Source organism: Perna viridis, chromosome 3 (assembly GCF_037379345.1).
Source record: "Perna viridis isolate PV_CMFRI_1.1 ecotype Kerala chromosome 3, ASM3737934v1, whole genome shotgun sequence".
NCBI classification, from domain to species: domain Eukaryota; kingdom Metazoa; phylum Mollusca; class Bivalvia; order Mytilida; family Mytilidae; genus Perna; species Perna viridis.
Genome location: NC_142447.1, coordinates 39,043,409 through 39,066,067, shown reverse-complemented (window position 1 = coordinate 39,066,067; position 22,659 = coordinate 39,043,409). Strand labels below are relative to the sequence as shown.

The 22,659-nt window shown below is 32.4% G+C and overlaps 1 protein-coding gene across 3 annotated transcripts in view; it reads right to left on the bottom strand.

The window, feature by feature from the left end:
* Positions 1-585: 585 nt before the first annotated feature.
* Positions 586-22,659, bottom strand: part of LOC148622193 (uncharacterized) — a 29,593-nt gene continuing 7,519 nt past the window's right edge. The window contains exons 2-9 of one of the 3 annotated variants that reach the window (XM_088571835.1): positions 19,222-19,683; positions 5,401-5,528; positions 4,882-5,101; positions 4,627-4,647; positions 3,591-3,887; positions 3,327-3,350; positions 2,006-2,029; positions 586-1,560 (exon numbers count right to left, since the gene is read on the bottom strand). In XM_088571835.1, the coding sequence (XP_088427961.1) occupies positions 1,439-1,560; positions 2,006-2,029; positions 3,327-3,350; positions 3,591-3,887; positions 4,627-4,647; positions 4,882-5,101; positions 5,401-5,528; positions 19,222-19,306 (921 nt within the window). In that variant the 5' untranslated portion in view covers positions 19,307-19,683 and the 3' untranslated portion in view covers positions 586-1,438. Of the gene's footprint in view, positions 1,561-2,005; positions 2,030-3,326; positions 3,351-3,590; positions 3,888-4,626; positions 4,648-4,881; positions 5,102-5,400; positions 5,529-19,221; positions 19,781-22,659 lie in introns of those variants that run through there. The other 2 variants (XM_088571834.1, XM_088571836.1) reach the window with 2 other exon arrangements.

Below are 22,659 nucleotides of genomic sequence, written 5' to 3'. Positions count from 1 at the left end.
ACTTAATAAAATCTATTCAATCTTCACAGCACACATTTAGAAGGAAAACTTATACATTTCTTTCAAGTTAAGATAATTTTACAGATGAAGGATTCTATTTGTACGTATAAGGAGTGCCGATGTACGACGGTATGCTTCATTGCAAATAACTGAATAATGAAATGGTTTCAAGCCATGTGTTTATGATGTTTGTTTAGAAATATAAAGAACGAAAAGTGCATGGTAATAGACGTAGTAGTACACTTTACCAACATTGATCTAAAAGTGCAATGCAAGACGCAAAAATAAAGTTTCCCTATAAAACTCTATCCAACATTTGTATGTTCAATAGATGGTTACAATTTGCTTTTACAAAAAGAAATCCGGGCTTTTCTAAGAATTGCTCCAAGATTTAATGTAGTCTTAGTTGCTTATTTACTTTTGTTACTTTGTATGTATTATTTTAGTAACTTTATGTTCTTTGTTGTGTATATCTGTTTTCCATGTCTGGTCTTTGTCCCTGGATTACATTCTTTTGATTTCCGCTAGAGTTTCGGTTCCCTTGATTACTTTTTAAAACCTTAATACGACGTTTAACAATTAACCTCAGGTTTTGAATGCTATATTACAAATACGACCTTATCTAACAATTAATATTGTACCGGTATAGTAAAATTAAAAAGCATTGTCACCTACAAATATTTAATAATGTAATAATATAGAAAATAAAATGACACGTTTATAAAAGAAAAAAAAGGATACGACCAGTTTTTTCGTACTTATAAATTGCGTAAAACATTTATTTACATATCACAATTAATTGTACATGACAGTGTGACTCCCTTTCTTGTTGTCTTACGTTCTCTTCAAACAGAGGTTGTCCTATGAATGTCATTACCACTAACCAGAACATTTTTCTAGCCATCTGTATCCGTTTGAAATTCTTGGCGATAACAGGCACTCATATTGATAACAATTTCAGAACAAACAAAACACAGGGTTTAAGTAACCATCTGCAAATCGAATTTTCCATTACAGCGATACTTTTCATCTCCTTGGCTATACATTATGTTAAAGTGAATTCTAATGTTATATCGTTGTCATTCATATTTCATCAGCAATGTTACTTGATAAATGTCCTTGAGTTTACTAATTTAAAGATAGTTGAAGTATTGAGCTGAAGGCTATATGCATATAAAAGAAGCAAGACCCAGATCATTATAGTAACATCTTTACCGGCAACACATTGCGATAACAACTATAAAGGTTTAACATGTACAACGTTTAGATGTGCATACATTGTTTAAAACGTCAACAGTTAAAAAAACACTGGTATAGTATCTCTGGATCAAAGCTATTGCAAACATTGAGATATGTTAAAGGAACAACCTTTCACGTGTATCCTGAGAAGTTAAAGGCACATTCACTATTTCCATGTTCTTCAACCTTGATGCCTTTGTCAGCTAAAGGTTAACACTAACATTGATAGTAATAGTATAATATTATTCCTTTGATTAGATGCCTTGTTATTATCGTTTGAGGATGCATCGTTTGACGTATAACCGGACATTCTATCAGTTCCTGCAATAGATAGTTAACTGTTTAAGTATTGCATGTCATTCTGATCACATAAGTGGTCTATATCTTAATGTGTGTCCTGATGAAAAAAAAACCACTCAAATCTACTTCATATCAAATGGGTAATTTGATTTTATTTTGGTGTTATTTGGTGTCATGTGATAGTGATGTGATTTTCAGGAGGGGATTTTCCTTTATTAACACACGGACTCACCTGTTTACACGGAAAAAAACATACACGAATTATGTACAGACCAACTCCCACCTTTTACCTTTCCATACGTAACAAAGGGAAGTTTTAAAGAGTAATCAAGGGAACCAAGGTTATTGTGGTAATCAAAAGAATGTAATATTAAAATTTACGTATCTTTAATCGATTGTGATTTCCATGGATGTAGGGACATATGATTTAAAACGATTATGTGTCGTGCTGAGAAAACAAACTTACTTTTCGTTTTGTTTGGAACGCCATCTGCAATAAAAATGGAAATTCATTATCGCATGAATGCATTAGTATTTCAAGTAACCGTTGGGCAATACAGACATAGAAATGATTCACAAAAAGATTCTTGTGCATATTGTCGAAAGCGTAGGAAAGAAAGAGAAACACATGCACGTATCAAGCTGCAGAGAAGACGTTAATGTGCATTAAGTGGCAAAAATAAAACAAGAGTACTGATTCATCTCAATTAATGAGCAATCATTTGTCAATATGTGCAAACAAAAACATTACATAGTGCTGAATTTATTGTATTTCACTCAATGAAGAATTTTACATGGGGAAATATGAAGTATTAATGAACTGAGAAATAGGAAAATTCGATACATGCGAAAAACCATTACAAAAACAAATTCAAAGTATCATTTTTGAAATGTATAGAATGCAATATTCGAGTACAAAACAATGCAATCTAAAATTCCTAAAGCTGTCATGGTAAGATCAAATATCCGTTCATTATGTGTGTGTTCGTTTCCACAAGAAGAACGCATTGACGCCATGGATTACATCTGTACATATGTGTGACATATTGATTTAACGGATATAAAGAGAGAATGATGTTCATTAATCAAATATGATATACACAAAGAACTATGTACACGTATATTGCTTCACATAAGTAAATTTAAAAAAAACAAAAACTACTTTTTATAATGTAGGGATGTTAAGCAACTATAAAAGTATATAAATTAACATAGAGATATGTTAACAGAATGTATAAAAACATGATCCTTGTACATTAATGTCTATTCTATCAAATTACTAAAAACACACTATAAAGTAATATCTCAAGTGCACTAGCAAAGTTAACACAATACTTAGTTTTACTTTTATTGTTTATGGATATAACCTGCTTTATACCAGAGTTTGCTGGACATTCAATAGTATTGAATAAATTAGTTTACTCAATGCAAAAGTTGTAAAAATTCATTGAAATAAAGACCTTCAGACCTTTTTTAGGTTTTTCAAATTTGATTTTATATATTGTTTATATGATTAAAGGCAATATTTTGAGAACTGTCTTGAAATCATTTAAACGCGTGAAACTATTTGAAGGTTTGCAAATTATTTCTTTTAGATATATACACGAAAGTGTATTTACAAGGATTTTACAGGTTTATTTGTATATTCAAGCTATTACATACTATTTGGCCACAGTAAAGATATATTACTTTAAAATTGAAAAATGTGTTTAAAAGATAACATACAAGAAACCAACTTTGATTAGGTGCTGAAGATATTATTAAAGGCAGCAACCGACAAAGCTTACCTTTGTTGTTAGAGAGTGCTCTTGCTGAAAATGTTAAAGCAAAAGGCCTAGTTAGACTTTACTGGAAGGAAATATCTAATTAACTTGTACAACATTCATCCTTTAATGTTTTCTATCAAATACATTCGATAGGAATATATAATGCCAATACTCCAAGATTATATATGTATGTGCATTTTTTAAAATATATGAAAACGTTGAAGTTTATCAACCAATGCCTGTTAAAATGAAACTTTTCCTAAATATTGTTATATGGTTACTTACTGTCTAAAACACTGACTCGAAAACTGTGTGTTTTATTTTCTGAACTTCTACACACATATTGTCCTTGGTCACTTAAGTTGCTTCGATCAATTATCAGTTCACTAATCAACCAACGTCCAGGTGGAACCTTTTTGTAAATCCATAAACGACCGCCCCATCTTGAATCGTTCTCGTCGATTATATTGCCCTCATGGAACCAGTCGACATCTGCCGGTGCCCTCAAAGCTCCACTTGCATTGCATGTTAGGTTTATTCTTTGATAAATGTCTACGTATGCAGTTCCTGTCAGTTGAACGGCTGCAGTAAAAATGTTCTTGGCAAATAAAAATCTATGGTGTTTATTTTATTTATTTTAAAAAAAAGTAAATATCCTTGAAAAGAAAAAAATAATTGCGATTATAAGAAGTTGTGTAAAACCTGATTCATAGACTCGTTTTTTCTTATTTATTTGCTGAGATATTGCTTTTCTGCCTTGATTTGTCACGGTATACAAATAGTATAACTTAATCACAATATACTGATTAAACAAAAAATGTTCCTTATTCATATTCCCGACTATGGATTAGTTGTTTTTTTCCGATTTTCAGTAAAGGGGAGTAACTTCTTTTATAAATGTGTCATCTGACAGACTGGTTTACTGTCGAATTGGAGCAATTGACAGTCGTATAATTCAAATTCAAGAAATAATTGGAGCCGCGGTACGTACTTTTGATACTTTTGAATCACTTATTTCAAACCATTCAGGTACTTATTGTAGTGAAAATAGTTTCAGTTTCCAAGAAAAATGTTTACTGTTTACCTTTCCCCAATGAGAACGCCATCAAATTTGTTGGGTGTTGGTAGGTTACGTCCCTTTGAAAAACGTGTTAAAATGGCTTGAATTCCGTTTATATGAAAAACGACTTTTGCTCGCATAGGTTGGTTCAGCAAAGGGATATTTAATTTTAAAATATCCATGACATTATCCTTAATATAAAAAGTAAAAAATATTGTTCTAGATGTTGTTAAAAAGGTGTGAATCTTAAAATCTACTTACTCGGTATTCGAATTCTTCTTGCTACAAAATAATAAAAAAATGATATGCAAGAAAATGTATTTTATTACACTGACGATGAACGTCGGAGAGCGAATCTAAGGTTTTTCTTGAGGAAAAAGTAATTGCTTGACTACTTGAAAATATTTTGCCGAATACTTTTAAATGTTACTGGGCATGATTAAAAAACATTCATAATATTTTGAAATCTGAATACAATTTAAAAGACTAATTTCATTTTAAAGTAATTTTACATACGTTTTACCCTAAGATGCACGTATCGCTTGTGACTCTGCGTTGTTGCAATTTGACATTCGTATGTATTGGTGTGTTTAGGCTGAGCATTCTTTATCACAAGATCCCAGCTTTCGTCTGTGCTATTAATTTTATTGTAAACAATACTTATGTCTTCATCGTTAGTCCATCTTTTTATTCCTATCGTTAGTGGCCAAACTTGATTACTAAGTCGCCACTGGACCTAAAAAAACGTTATAATTGCAAAAAATATATTGCATTTATTTCAGTTCAACTGATTAAAAATCCTTCGAGAATGAATTTGTATGTCTTAGTTTTCGTTTAACATTACAAAAAATAAAAAAAAACAATTACACAGACCATTATGACGAATTCCGTAGGTAGTAAAGCTACCTTTCAACAATAGTATTACATACCAAGATTCGAGTGGAAATCAGAATAAAATGACTAATGTTTAACACAATGTCGTATAAGGCACTATCTATAAAACTTGATTTGTAAAGCGTAATACTTATTAATTACATCTTTGGTTTCTCTGTTCCTAACGGTACATTGCAGTACAACTCTTTCATTTTTATGGACGGATACATTTTGTCTGCCTGGTAAAATTTCCGGTGGATGCCGGGCATGGTTCCTTCGGAAGTGCCTTCCTAAAGTATAATATATAATGGGATGAAGAAGTAAATGGGCTAATTGTTAGTTTCTAAGTACATACAGAACTTTATTTGATGAAATTGCGAAATATTATTGCTTGTTAAAAGCATACATATATAGTAAATTCGGGTATAAAAATATAGGTAATAGACTTCAACCTCATATATTTTAGACGGTGAATAATATATTGCACTATAGGCCTCGTGTCAATTTATCATACAAGAACAGTTATTATCTTCACAGGTTGGTCGAACATAAAATAATAATGTTAATGTTTCATGTCAGACATTTCCAAGTGAGATACTTCTTCACTAGATCACAAAGCGTGTTTAATAGTTACTTTTTATGGTTTGATAGCATACGATGGTATTTTTAATTGAAGTCTACATTATTTTTATATCAAAAATACATCAAATATAAAGTACGTATTGGAAGCAGACATTTAATTTAGGAACCGCAATATTTAAAGACCGACATCAAGAAAGGTCAGTTCTAAGTGCATTATCTGACTTAACATGATGTATTGAATTTAAATGAAGACCTCCAACAACAGAAGGAATAAGGATGACATGGCAATGAGTCTGAGCACTCTCCTTTCTAAGCAAAGTATCCTCCAAACAGATCATCCAGGAAACATATCATAGTTCAATAAGTTTTGTACATTTGCACGCAGCCAGTATCAAGATATTTGTTATATCTTTGAATTATCACTTTTGCGATTTGCAGACCATATTCTCGGGTTTTCAATTACAAACTTGGAATGTTAATCACTCAGTTTAATCTTGATTGCTGTTTTATAATATCAGTTGGTTTATCGAAAGTCTAAAGTAAAAGAAAGCTCTAGAGTAGTTATGTCTTTTATTTTTTATATTTATAAAATGTCAAATCTAGCAATTGGAATGTTATTCGAAAAAAGTAGCCCAAAAGAACTTTACGGCTTATTATGTCCTTTTATTGTACCATATGATAGTGTTAGTTTAAGAGCGTTCGGTTTCTGATATCGTCAGAACTATTCTTTTTTCTTCTTAAAAATAGCGATTGCTAAACCACAATAATTATCTTTAAAAAATAAAATAGATATAAATTGAAGAATAAGCTGCTAATCTCATAATTTGCATAAACGCATCGTCAGATTCATGTGAACAGGATAAAAAAGGTCCGCTTATTTGAATAGAAAACTGCTTGATTATGAAATGACCATATTTGAAGGGATTTGGTATAGTAAACGTTTTCAGCATGTATAATAAGAAAGTTCAACTGGCGACTTAATTATACAAATCGACCGCTCTTAAGTAACACAAAGTAACGTAATTCGGAGAGTTATTTATTTATGTTTTGTATAAATTTTATTATACAATGAAATATAAGTAATCTTATTTTATAAGGAACAATTGAAAACGCTGTTAATGAAAAAAAAGTGTAACATCAGTATTTGTTAATTTGATATTACAATGATAATTTATATTAATGATGTACATGCTGAACATTTGAGTTGGCAATATCTTTACATTGGCACTACAAGTCAGGAGTAATAAATGCAAATGTAATAGACAAAGTTTGTTTGTTTGATTGTTGGGGTTTAACGTTAATGTATTGTTTTATTATTAATCTTCTGCTATTGTTTAAGAATGCTTCCAGTTTAAATAATGTATATTCCTTTTCTTTCATCGAAAATATCAGATATACATTAAAGAGTAGGTCGCCTGCCTCAATAAGATTCGACGATTGACAGTTTTACTTCATCCCAAGTCAACCTATACGGTGCATTATTCAATAAAATTCGCCATGTGAATTTCCGTTTTAATATTAATTAACTATTTCAAGTACAATTTTGAAGTTATTCGAATTTGTCTGCTAATATATTCCAGAGTAAATAACATGGACAACTAATTTATTGTTTTATTGAAGTAAAGTCCGAACTGTTAGTTGCATTTTGTGACAGACTGAGTTAGTCCTAGGCTATATGTTTATTTTTTGTTTTTGAATGACAACATTACAGGTAACATGTGCGGCACATTGATCCAGTGGATTTTGTTGTCGTTGCTTGCCTGTGTGCTTTTATATATATATTTTTTTTCTTTATAGCTTTATATTCAGTTACTGATTACAATCTTGCTCCATTGTTAAACTTCACAATAAAGAGCAGATTGGCACAAACAGATGTTAATTCATGCAATGACACTAAAAGATGATCGAAACATGGTTTTCTGTCACAAAAGTCTTGCACTGTACTCTAAAAAAATAGCCTTCTGGAACAGGGTTATGTTGCTACAAGATTGAAGTCATCACTACAGAAGTTTTATGGTTATCATCATGAACTCGTGGATCGTTATGGTGTATCCATCTGCACCATGAAAACTGATTTATTCAACGGGTCATAGTTTTCCTTTCCTCGTTTGTCTACCCCGGACTTGACTTTTTTTAGCTAACTCGGCGAGCGTTTCTAGAAAAGCAGAGGACGCGTACCCTACCGGTGCACCTGGTCCATCCTCCCCGTTTTGAGTGGAGTCCGAGTTGCTCATTTGCTTTCGTTACTTTGTATGCATGATTTTAGTTACTTTATGTTCATTGTTGTGTATCACTGTTTTCCATGTCTGGTCTTTGTCCCTAGATTACATTCGTTTGATTACCGCTATAACCTTGGTTCCCTTGATTACTCTTTTCCTCTTAATTCCCGCTCAATATGCAGTTATTGTTTATTCTTTTTGTTGTGCTTCTCTAGTAAATGGCTTAAGATCAACCAACAAAGTAAATTATTTGTTTTACTAGTGGTGTTTGTTCTATTTTCAGAAAAGATGGTTAAAATCATAAATTTCATACTCCATGCATTTTGTTCATTGTCCAATGTTAAACTTAGATTCAAAAGTACTTACATATATAATTCAAACCATAGAAAACTATTGAATCTGCAACTAGATTTGCTTTCTTGTATAGAGAATTTACCGCCCAATCTCATTTAAGTCGTGCAAATAAGGTCCAAGGTCTTTGAAAACATCTACTGTCGGAAAACCTCCGAATAAAATATGTTTGTATGTTTGACATCATGGTCTGAACAGCTAAAATTAGTAATAAGTCTAACAAAGCAATTTTCCATTACCTTTTGAATAAAAAGATCATACTCAAACCTCCGGAATATGCTAAAAACCGGATGTCGCAATACTAAAATTTCATAATTTAAGGTCACGAATGCCGTAACTCGTTTCTTATATATGGACTTTTCTCGTCAATTTGCACCAAATAGTATCCGAACAATAAAATAATATGATTAAAAGAAACCAAACAACATAAGTAGGAAATAAATTTAGAAATGTTAGAGTGTCGCCGATTTCCTGATTCCTCCGTTACGAAGATTTAAGTGCATTGAAAAATAGCATATAATGGTGTTAAAAACCTTTAACACAAGTTACGATACTTAGAAGAAGGTATCTAAAAATAAAGGAATATAGGAATATATGCAAGAGTAAAATAATTTATCAAAATCGGCATTTTTAAAAATACCGCTGATCAATTGATTCCTCCGTTACAGTAAACAAATTTTGTTATTAATGATAGAACATATAAATGTTGCTTTTACTATAATAACACTATGTTTGCTTATAAAATCAAACTATATAAACAATTTTTATTGTATACATTCTTTTGAATTAATTTTATTTTTTAAATAGGAATTCCTCCGTAACTATTCCTCCGTTACGTGGAATTTTTATAAGGAGCATATTTTCTTTATTACACCGTTGACACATTTATCAAGTGATCTCAAAAGTATACAGGCGCGATTGTTTCGAAAATTACATGTCTTCCATCATGAAAAATGGAGTGAATTGAAGAAAAACATTTGATGTTGTATCACAACAAAAGCTGGTAAGTACATTAATTACTAATACTGAGAGAAAATAACTTTTTGGTGGCTATTTTCATTTTGACACACTCACAGAAATATAGACAACAAAATCGTAACGGCATAGAAAAATTGGGAATCACAATGTACCTGTGTATATGGAAAAAATGCAAATGAAAAAGAGGCTACAATGTAACGGAGAAATCGTGATTCCTCCGTTACATAATTTCACATTAAGAAAACATGAATTATTGATGTTTTGTTTTTGTTTCAGAACTTGAATTAGAAGGATAAATATAAATAAACCTTTTTTTTCATATATTTTTTTGAAATTCCTGAAAAAAAAATGTTAAGACGACACGTTTAGTCTAAGGTCTAAACAATCCTTCTTCAGCTGGGCGTAACAATCAGTATCGTCCATCACTTATGTTTGGGTTGGTAAGGATGCAATCGCACAAGCAGACACTGATATCAAGACCACAGAGTTAAAGTCGATCAAAGGGACAATGACCGTCCATTCTGTATTTGGATATGATGGATCAACAATAGTGACAAGGACAAAATCTTGTTTCTGTGATAACTGCTTTGTTGATGGGAAGTTCTGTCCAGATAGCCAATGTGGTGGATGGCAATTGCATGAGATTAAATCAGATGTAACGGAAACGGAGCATAATGAAGCAGAACATCAAGATCAACTATATGTTGTTGATGATAGGGTGGCCGCTGTTTACGAAGGAGATTGGGATGTTGGCTAAATCAATCAACGTGACATCGCTGATACACATACATGTACAGCTTTAAGAACCCAACGCCACCCGATACAGTGTAGGTCTACGGAAACCAAATCCTACGTAAAATAGAAGAGCCATCGTCTATCGGAAAGAGTAGGCGATCGTACTCCCTTCCGAAGGAAATGATCAAGGACATTGAAAGACGCCACGTCGAAAATTCCTTCGTAACAGTACCTAATCAAGATTAGAAGAACCAATTATGTTGCTGATAGTAAGGACCATAATCGTTTTGCTCCGTACAAACTGCTATTTACTGGAACTATTGTTGTCGTTTTATGGAGAATCCAATGCATTTAAATGATAAAAACGTTTGATGTGAATAAGACGATTCCTCCGTTAAAAACCGAGACTACCTGAAAACGTTTATTTTTTTTAGAATTATGTGTTCAAAACTTGAGTTTACATTCTTGTATTGCATTTTCAAAATATCATAACAAAATTAAACAGTAATTGTTCATTTTTTCTATCTCTTTTATTTTTGGTATTTCTTGATTCCTCCGTGACAATTCTTACTCTCAATTCCTGCTGAATTTTTGAGTAAACTTCAAGTGTTACATAAGTGATGTAAATTTGTGTACGATCAACATTTATGAAAGTGCTGGAAAATGACTTTGGCTTCATTTTGATTTGCTAGAATGGTTAACTGGAGTTAATTTCACATAACACTTATTTAAAAATTCATATTAGGACAGGTTAATGCATTTGTGAGGTACTTTGAGATGTGAAATACGCCTACATTTTCACTGTGAACATACAGTTAAACCCTTTTCCTTCTTGACAATATATTTGAGATTAGGTATTGAATCATTTTTAGCACTTTAAAGTTAAAATGGCTAATATATTAAGCGTCCAATTAGAGTTGATGTTTGTTATGGAGGAATCAGGGGACCAAAAAAGGAGAAAGAGTCCCTGTCTTTGAAAGTCTGTATCTCAAAAAGTAGTTGAGATTTGATCGAGATATTTTATATTCCATGGACAGAATTGTATAGAATCAATTAATTAATATATTGTCTGGAAATATTGTTACCCAATTTAATACATTTTCTAAATGCATATGCACTACTTAAATGAGATTGGGCGTTACGTGCATGAGAACAATTAATACTTAATATTATGAGTTATTCTCATTCTTGTGAGTGACATCTGGGTTGACAGGTTAAGCTTAAGAAAATAAAAAGCCTTTGTTTACAAAATAATCTGAATACTTAGATGTCTTTTATTATTCAAATTTGCAATAAATGTATTCGAAACTTCATTGTAAAAAAACAAATGATATATGTTACTTTTGTAAAATTTTCACAATCATACATGACTGTTTATCGCAAGAGTGCTTAAAACGACGAGTAGCTGTCAAAGTTTTATAGACAGCATAACAAATTTGGTCATGCAGAGACAGAAAAGTACAGGTGATGAAACAATTGAATTACAGAAAAACATAGTCTGTCGTCTTGCATCTGACTCGATTTCTATGAATTTCATATAAACAGGCGAAAATTTCCAAACCATTTCGCTAACGACGTTACCACACACTTATAACAACAAATTAATGGTTATTTATCGAACATTAGATATAAATTAAATAGTTCAGTTTTTTTATCCTTGGCGCTAGATCTGATAGATTTATGTATGCATTTTCTGATGAAACAATACTTTTTGTTTGAATGCCAATATAGTATTATTGAATACTGCTTTTTGATAGACGTTTAATTACAAGCATTAACATTCCAATTTGAACCATCTGCTTATGTTGATATCAGCTGCAGTATAAAGTATATGTCAAAACAAAAACTTGGGGGACAGTACATTTGAATCTCCCCATTCATCTGTCTGTCCATATTTCATGTAATCATGATACATCCTTAACCACTCAAGGAATTTTGAAAAAAAGCTGAGCACCATATGTAGATAATTCATTGCTTTTTAATATTCAAACCCTTTACCGGCTTTTTCCAAATCACTCTAGGGATTCTGATTAAATTGTACAGGAATGTTGGACATTGAAGTAGATATGTATAAAGGAGTTATCGTTCTTGATTTGTTTTGATTTGGTTGATTTTAGTGGGAGATTAAAGTGTAGTTTTCTCAAAAGTACAGATCTAAATAAAGAAAGGACTATTTTTACATAAAAATATGGCATATGTAAACCAAAAAAGCATCAACTGATTCATGGGTTTTTCTACACCATGAATCACCTTACCATAGGCAGTGTCAGATTTTTATATGGACTGATACTTAATACTGACTACATAGCTTTTTTGTAACGTACCACAATATATGACATGATCTAATCGTATGTTTCAAAGATCATGGATAAAACAAAATTGCTATCAACTGAACTAGATTGAAACTACCACTTTTTGGTTAAGGTTTCATAGGTTTTACATAAAATAAAATATTTGCCGTGTACGCAAAACACAATTTAGAAACGAACGGTCACTCCAGTCAAGAAATTGACTATCTAAAAATATATAAATGATATCACCAACGATTATTACACATCTCGAAGGACTTTACGACTCGATAGTTACGACAGATTTTATGCGCAAAGATTAACGAAAATCAAAAAAAATCGGCGATGAGTGATCCAGCAATGAAAACATTGTAGTACTATTACAGATATTATTTTATACCATTATATTATCTTCTTCGATGAACAAATTATAGTAAGATGACAATCATTACGGAGATCGTGCGAAATATTTTCCCCAAGTGGTATGGGATTATATCACCCTCCATACTCTACAGGCAAAAATGCCCTGCTAATAATTGAGTTATGATCGTGAAGATTTGGTTTATATTACATGTTATGCAATAAGTGGATTTTGCGGAATTTCCGGGAATCTAAGAAGTGACATTAACACATGATATATTGAACTCCCGATTATTGAAGTAGAACCTCATTACAATAATCAGATTGTTAGGGAACTAAATTTGATTATTATGATCCACTATGAAAACTAAATTTATCAGAATTACGATCAAATAAGAGTTCGGGTTAATGATGTTTAAAAGGATCTGTAAAAATCTATTTGAAATTACTTAGTACGAGATGGGTTTTAGATTGCCATATTTTTTAATATTGGCAAAATAAATAGAAACGCATCGAAAGGTAAAAACATTTAGGAGACATTGGATCTAAAGCACATGGTCACATGGTGAAAACAGAAGACAACATCATAAAATATAAAAACAAGACTAACAACAAAAGTCAGAAAACAATATAGCACACAAAAAAACTAAAGCAATTGAAATATAATATTCCCGAGTAAGATCAAATACTCCGGACGGGTAGGCATGATCCTTAAAAAAAATTATATCGGTAAAAAAAAATTTGATGACCACCATAATTAAAACTTCTGTCATGATGGATGATATCAAGAAACGCTGGACATTCCACAACCTAAGACTATTTCACGCCCTTTTAAGAAATTCCGTTCATAAATAATATGCACGACTGTAACAGATAGAGTCTTTAGGCTGCTGATGTTTGTATATTTCCAGTCGATATCTACTTTCCCCACTTCCTGGGTTAATTATCAATATATATTTTGAAAAAAAAATTGCAAGTATAAGGAAGAAATAGATGCCGACCCTTGACGCACAAATATATATGAACTAAAGATATTAAAACGTAACACAGTTATGCAATGATGTACGTAAACACTTATAGATTCTTAAACAAAGTGGTTGTCGGGACATGTCAGAAATGTTTTATTTTTATGAGCGTAGCGGAACTGACCGAAAACGATTGTCTGGTTTTCATTTTTGAACAAATATACAAATTTCAATATTTAACTTCAAAAAGAAACACAGAACACTTAAAAGACATACACAATTCTTAAAAAAGACAATTCCATATCATCGTCTAAGTATACAGAAGAGTTTTGTAAGAATAATCAAGAGAACCAATATTCTAGCGGAAATCAAAATATAACCAGGGGCAAAGACCAGACATGGGAAACAAGACACAAAACAAAGGATTTAAAAATAACCAGAATAGTACGTACAAAATAAAGTCAAGTCCAGGCTATACAAAAGAGGAAATAAAACTAGACACGATGAACTAATTAGTTTCATGGTGCAACACCGTCACGATCCATGAGTTCATGATGACGACCATAAAACGTCTGTAGTGATGATCTCAATTTTGTAGCAACATAACTCTATTACAGAAGCCTAGTTGTAAGAAGTCTAGCGCGATACAAAACGTTTGCGTAGTAATAGCAAGCTCTGGCAAAACGTATGAGTTTTCATATGAAAACTCGATATGCAGTTGCTGAAAGGATGTTGCCACAGATGACAGTCAAGCAGACAATATGGAATGAAAAGTTATCGCGTTTATCGTATAATTTGGTTTTCCTTTACCATCGATCTTTAAGTATAGGTCAAGCAATGACCTGTAGTAAATTTTATCTCAAGATGCAATGTATAAAACCCCCGAAACTAGGATTGTTTAACAATAATACATCATCTATATAGCAGAAACGGAGATTAAAGGATGTAGCTAAACAATATTTCTTCTTTGTATCAGATCAGCTATGAAATCAGCCTCGTAAGAGTGAAGGAATATGTCAGCAAGCAGAGGATCACAATTAGTTCCAATTGGAAGGCCGACCGCCTGTTGAAAAATGCATCCACCACACTGGACAAATATGTTATCTATAAAAAAATTCTAGCACTTTGAAAACATCTTCTTAGATATATTTGGAAGATGATTTGAAATTGTTATTTTTGTATTTATTTTTTTTTAAATGCTGGTTTTCTTAGATCGACAATATATTTTTACAATGTGGTGGACTGTCGGCATTCCAGTGACAACAAAGTATGCTCTGGAACTCTCTAACCTATTTTTACACTTTTATGAAGATGAACTTACGGTAAAATTCACCCAGAAGAAGGATAATTTTCAATAGAAAGAGCATGTCAAAATTTCATTGATTTTGTATGTGGTATTTTTGCCTTTAAATGTGTTGTTACCCTTGGTTGTCCTTTTCAATACTGTTGCAAACATTATAATTAAAGTAAATTTCGTTTTGTTTGGATAATTAATTATCGTAAATATTTCTTCTTGGAAGCCGTATAAGTAAAATAATGTGAATCGTTTTCATGTTTGTTTGTTATTTTTTCAAGTCAGCTTTATAAGAACAAGTCCATTTGTTTATCTTTCGTGGACTTTGTTTCCTTTTTTCCATTTCATATATATATTTTTCTTATATAGCAAAACAAATTTTAAAATGTTTGAGATCACACAAATAGTGAATGCTTTAAAACTATGATTTCATTTTATGTGCACAGTTCTTAATTGGATAACCAATTAATTCAAACAGAAAGGGCACCGAAACAATGTTTAAATGGCTTAAAACGCTAGTTAATTAAAATGATTACTTAAAAATATTGTTAAATATCTTCAGTAGCTTAGTTGCTCGGAAGAACGTCTTCAGAACAGATAAAGCCTTCTTTACCGAATGTTTTGGTTCTAATGCTGTTAAGAGGTTATCCCTGGGCACACTTGTACAGCATACAGAAATTCAATACATTAGTATAGTTTTTTTTAACCAATTAACAGTATATGTCTGTTACTTCAATGTTTCGTTATATCTCACAGGGTATCTCAGACATTGATGAATCCTTTGTACTTATGATAAATTCATGACTCACAGTCATAGATATGCCACATTATTTTGAAACAAAATATTAAATATTCGACAAATTCTGAAACATATAATACACGTTTAGTTTGTCAGAAATTCGTATATAAATAGCCAATAACAAAGGTGGTAATTGTTCTCTATAATTAAGTTACATTGCAAATAGAAAAATTTGCGATTGTATACTTTGAAATGATTTGACTTTTTATGAGCAACTCGGCGGGTGTTTCTAGAAAAGCAGAGGACGCTTACCCTACCGGTGCACCTGGTCCATGCTCCCAGTTTTTAGTGGAGTCCGAGTTGCTCATTTACTTTTGTTACTTTGTATGTATGATTTTAGTTACTTTATGTTCTTTGTTGTGTATGTCTGTTTTCCATATCTGGTCTTTGTCCCTTGATTACATTCTTTTGATTACTCTTTCAACATGGAAAATTGGGGGTGTAATTAGTATGATTTACGTGTGAATCGAATGAAAAATTATTTCATTTCAAGATGCAATTAATGTTTTGAACATCGATTAATTAAAAAAACCAAATCAAAGTAGGCGAAGAAAACATGTTAACATAATGTTTTTCTATGGAATCATATTGGGTATCTATTTCATACAAACATTTTTCTCAGGCAAAAGCTTATTAGTAGTTAAAGGAAATGGTGGTCTTGTGTTAGCCAAATTCGCAAGTACGTTTAATGCATGTATCATGATATGAATAATATGACGCAGAAAAAATGGCATAATTACTTCATTTTACATACTTTATAAGCTGAACATGCCTATCTTGTTCCCAGTGTTTGTGTACAACATTCTTTATTCACATATATACACAATGCGATTTTTTTATTGACGATCAGTAAAATTCGAGTCAATTTTCTTGAGATAGTCTAGACTTAAGGTATCCTTGACGACGAGCTTTATACCTAAATTAACGAGTAATGTCGTCATAAAGCCCAATTTTAATGAAATTACTTTTGCTTTATTGTGCAGCAAATACTGAACAGTATGCATATTTATGTAATTGTGAATTAAAAAGCTGAAAGTGTTCAATTATTGCAAGTCTTAAAATATGAAACTAAGAGGTTTATGTCTATTTAATAAATTGTCCACACTCGTTATTTTTATGAAAAATTATTATACAATGAACGATCTACAACTTTTATTTCATTCACATCAGCACAGGTAAAATATTTTAAAGCATCATTTATTCTAATAAATGTACACTTAAAGAAAAAGACCACGTTTGAATTAATTTAGGCTATGACAAAAAATCATACCCATGTAACCAAAACTAAGTAGCCTTTAATTCAAAATGCGCTTTTGCAAAACGCACAAGGCTATGCAAAATTCGAAGGCTTTGAAATATGTGTGGATAACTATCTTGCGGAACTCTTCTATCTGAAGGAAGATTATAAGCATACTTTACTGATTTTTACTGATAGCTGATTAGCTCGTGAAGTCACTTAGTCGGTTTGATACTGAGAGAAGTACTACATGTTAAAATGTAAATTAAAAGAATATTTCGTTAATGTTTCCTGTATTTTAATCACAAACAATGCTGACTTGTCAAGCTTACGATTGCACAGATGATAAAAGAGAAATATTCAAAAAAATAAAACTACCGGCAATACGAACTAGCCATTAGATTACCTCAGACATACTAGTCTTCTAGCTGCGTTAATATTGTCTGACATTGTCTTACACGGTGCGCCCCAATCTGTTCTTCTGTAAATTTTGGGTTGCAATTATAAAGGAAAAGTCCCAAACTTGCGCTTTCCTCGGACATCGTAATCAATTTGCTGTTTACTTTCACTTTACAAACCAGCTTCGTGACGTCACAGCTTAACAGATCATGATGGCGCCCATGGGCGCGAGAAATTTAAATTTTCTAATTTATAAATCGGGATTAATTAGTTTAGAAAAGAAATTATTTCTTTTCAATCTAATTTTCATGAGTATTAAACAGATTAGTTTCGATATTTATAACTTGCCCAATAACATAGTATTCTCCTATAATGATAAATCTGGTTAATCGGTGGATTTTAATACTTCAGCGTTATGTTGTTACAAGGTTTAAGTCATCACTTCAAAAGTTCTACAGTCGCCATTGAGAATCCAGCTGCACCTTCAGAACCGATTAATTCCCCGGGTCTTTTTTTTTCTTTCGTCTACCTAGGAAGTGACATTTTATCAGCAACTCGGCGAGCGTTTTTAGAAAAGTAAAGGATGCTTAACCTACTGGTGCTCCTAGTCCATATTCCAAGTTTTAACTGGAGTACAAGTTGCTCATTTACTTTTGTTGTTTTGTACGTTGTTCATTTCATGTTCTTTGCCGGTGCACCTTGTCCATGCTCCCAGTTTTTAGTGGAGTCCGAGTTGTTCATTTGCTTTTGTTACTTTGTATGTATGATTTTAGTTAGTTTATGTTCTTTGTTGTATATGTCTGTTTTCAATGTCTGGTCTTTGTCCCTAGATTACATTATTTTGATTACCGCTATAACCTTGGTTCCCTTGATTACGCTTTGCCATTATCCTTCAATTTAATTCTTTTAATTCAGGTGGAATTCTGTTCTTTATAAACTGTATCTTTCTAATTGTGCGAGAAAATAAATCGTTTCTGTTTATATCATTTTTTTTTTTTTTTGCAATTCAATCATTATCAATTTTGAAAAATAAATATCTGTTTAATAAAAAATAATTGAAGTAAAAAAACGAATACCGACCGGTACTGTTTGTTTACTGAATACTACCATCCAATGTATATTATGTTTTCAAATTTCAAAATATCAATTTTCTAGACATATCTTATACGTCCAGTCGAATAAAATTAAAGTGCAGTGATATGACTTCGAAAATAACCAAGATAAACACACTAGCATTACAAAATAACATTTGGAGAACCAAAAACAAAGGATGAACATCTACAAAAACTGCGTAAACCGAATGGAGATATAAATATAATTGTTTTATCTCCTTCACAAACTACAGTATTATTGGACCATGTTTTAAAGTAAAATAAGTTTAACATCTATATCTGTAATTTAAATCGCATAGACACCTGCTCACAACTCATTGTAATAGGAAACACACACAGATAAAATGAAATATATTTCAAATTCTATAAATATTCCACTAATTGTAGTGACAACTCTCAAAGTAAAATTTTGCGGAAACTTTCCTTGTCAATAAACCTCGTTTACACAAGGCTACAACACTGAATGGTTTTTCAAAAAGTGTTATTTTTCGCATTTTTTATTACATATAACGAAAAAATGTTTTACAGTAAAAAATTACATGTTTTAGAAGGATTTATCTTTCGATTTACTTTAACATAGATTAGGTCATTAGAATAAGCTAAAGGTGATAAGATGATTAACATGATAAAGCTCAATTTGTAGATGATTAGTAAGCTATCCTACCTTCGGTTGAAATTAGAAATGCTATCAGGAGCTCTACAGTCCAGAGCGATCGTTGTACCAGTAGATAGTATATATCCATGATCATTTAACTTTCTTCAGTTAGTAAGTCTATTTTTCAGTCACAATAATTAATCAGGGTTTAATATTTTAATTCCATACTATAGTTCAACTCCGTGACTGAAGCTTCGGGATTGTTCTTTAATTCTGATTATCCTTTAATGTATTCCGTAAATTAAATCCAATAATGTATATAGAAATTTTCACAGAAGCATTCTCGGAATATTACATTGAGTTGAAATCAACACTGAGCTATTATATTCTACACTGACTGCACATGTTCAATAGTACCGTATAATTTTCCAACATAATTTTAAACTCTCGAGTATTATACGTCATGACAATTTGTTAACAATTCTTACATACTAATGACAAGCAACCAAGTGTTACCTATACAAACTGCATCTACAAAACGAAAAACACATTATCATTAATATTTGATTCAATAACATTGTACAGAACTTCATAACGTAAAAATTCGATATAGATTCGAAACATATTAAAACCCCGATTGATCCAGTTGTATTAAGGAGTAATATCTAAATGGTATACGGTACTCCTCGGTTGTCGATTAAAAGCTTGATCATCATGATTTTTTATGATAACACTTAGTTTTATTTACTTTATAAGTGCTTGTGTTGTAAAAATAATCATTAACCCCTAAAATGATATCAACTGCTATTTACCAGTGACACGTTCGGAGCATTGTTCTATTTACTCCATACGATATTATACACTAGAGGATAAAGGGAAGGGATTGTGAACAGACGATGCACTAATTAGATGTGATAATTTCCAGGTACTTGGTGCCATTGCACAGAACAAAGGAAATTGTCTCACGGTTTCAATAAATGTTTAACTGAATCATGTAAAAAAAAGAACATACTCAATTAATACTGATTAATACTGAACGAAATTTTACTTGCAAAGCTTTAACAACACTGTTCGTTCATGCCAAGTATTTTACTGTAAATTCCATTGAATAATCAAAAATATTCAGTTATCCGCGGAGAACAAATTAACATTGATTGATTGATTGTTGGGGTTTAACGCCCGAGCAGCAATATTTCAGTTATATTCAGGCGATGAACATGAAGTGGATGATAAAATGAACATGCAATGATGATGAAATGAAAAATGGAATGGGACACAAGGAAATTGGGATCGACAAATTTTGATTGCCACTGGAAATAGGGAGAGTTGAGCAGGGTCGGGCAATTTAGCCTCCTATGGTTCCTACTCCTATCGAATACCGCAGTCGGGTTCTTTAACGTGCGAGGAACGTGGCATCTTTCCTAACACGGCGCACCATTACGGTTTGCGGTCAAGTTTTCCGTATTAAAGCCTGACAACCCCAGCATGTAACACGCCAGGAATACCCCATTTGACCCCTGGAGCACACAACCCAGTTGCTCTGTGGGCAGAGCGCCCTATACCCCGGTTAGGGTTCTGAGCACTATTTACTCGCCTTTTACGACATGTTTAGCGCTGCTGCAGGCCTATTCTTTTGACACCCGGACCTGTTATTTTGCGTCGTATTTGCCTTCTATTTATGTCAAAACAAAGTAATAGACATTTCCTACCATAGCTTATACGCATATTATTTTTTTCTTTTAGTTTTGTTTTATCTTACAAAAAATATATTAATAGAGAAAAGCCATGTAGCGCAGCACTGACAAAAGATGAGTCTTGCAATTTTGCATTATGAACTTTTTGCTAAAGATCTATATCAGGGGAATGATAAACCGTTCCATAGGAGCAGACCACTGCCCTCAAGCAGGATTTTTTTTCAAAACTGTTAAATGGTGTTTTAATTTTAAATTTATTTGGTATTGGTGTTTAGCCTATATGTGTAGATGTGACCGTTGTCGAATAGGCAATAACTATTTGACCAAACATTTCCTGTCTATAGTAATATTTCTGACCTCCGATTTTGTACCGTCTGTGCTAGCATTCCATTTTTTTTTATTTTGCAATAGTTTGTAATAGTTTGTCAAAATAAGAAATTTAACTTCAATCATAATCCCCGAGTAGCAGGCTATTTAACCAATATTTTACCAGCATGTACATCGACGTTTTTTATGTATTGTTAAAGCTTTGCTAAAAAATAAATCATAAAAACAAATTTTTTGTAACAATCTTTATTCAGTTAACTTGTTTGTTGTTGTTGTAATTGTGAAATCACAAATGTATCATTTTTCTGCCTTAATATCATCCATACAAAATGAAACATTAGATAGAACAATTTCGTAACCAAATGAACAAACATCTTTATTGATGGTTCGTCTGGCATGAATTATCTTTGAATCAAATCGCAATAAAGAACACGATATAAGAAACAATATATCATTTCAATGACAAGTTGGGGCTAACAATATTGCCTCGATATATTCCACGCAACAAATCGAAAAAGTATCCTTTTATGGTTATAATTTGCTGGAACGTGTATACGATTTCAGTATTAACAACATGAAATCACGAATTCTCTAAAAGCATATTTGGTACGACATAGCATATAGATGTTTGTTTGTTGTTTGTTTGTTAGAGTTTAACGCCTGAGCAGCAATATTTCAGCTATATTCATGCGATGAACATGAAGTGAATGATGAAATGATGATGAAATGAAAAATAGGATGGGACACAAGGATAATGGGGTCGAAGGAGTTTTGTTTGTTTGTTTGTTGGGGTTTAACGTCCGAGCAGCAATATTTCAGCTATATTCAGACAATGAACATGAAATGGATGATAAAATGAACATGAATTAAAAAAAAAAGGATGGGTCACAAGGATAATAGGGTCGACAAATTTTGATTGCCACTGGAAAAAGGGGGATGGGTAAGGTCGGGCAATTTAGCCTCCTGTGGCGGAGCGCAAAGGTTCCTACTCCGGCAGAATACCACAGCAGGGTTCTTTAACGTGCGAGGAACGTGGCATCTTTCCCAACAAGGTACACCACTATGGTTTGCGGTCAGGTTTTCCGTATTATAGCCTGACAACCCCAGCATGTAACACGCCAGGGGTACCCCATTCCACCACCTGGGGCACACATCCCTGTTGCTCTTTGGGCAGAGCGCCTAGCCCCCGGCTAGGTTTTTGGGCACTACTTAGTCGCCTTATACGACAAGCTTAGCGCTGCTGCAGGCCTATTCTTTTAACACCCGGACCTGCACGGGGCGGGGTCAAAAGAGTAATCAAGGGAACCAAGGTTATAGCGGTAATCAAAAGAATGTAATCTAGGGACAAAGACCCGACATGGAAAACAGACATACACAACAAAGAACATAAAGCAACCAAAACCATACATACAAAGTAACAAAAGAAAAGGAGCAACTCGGACTCCACTAGAAACTGGGAGCATGGACCAGGTGCACCGGTAGGGTA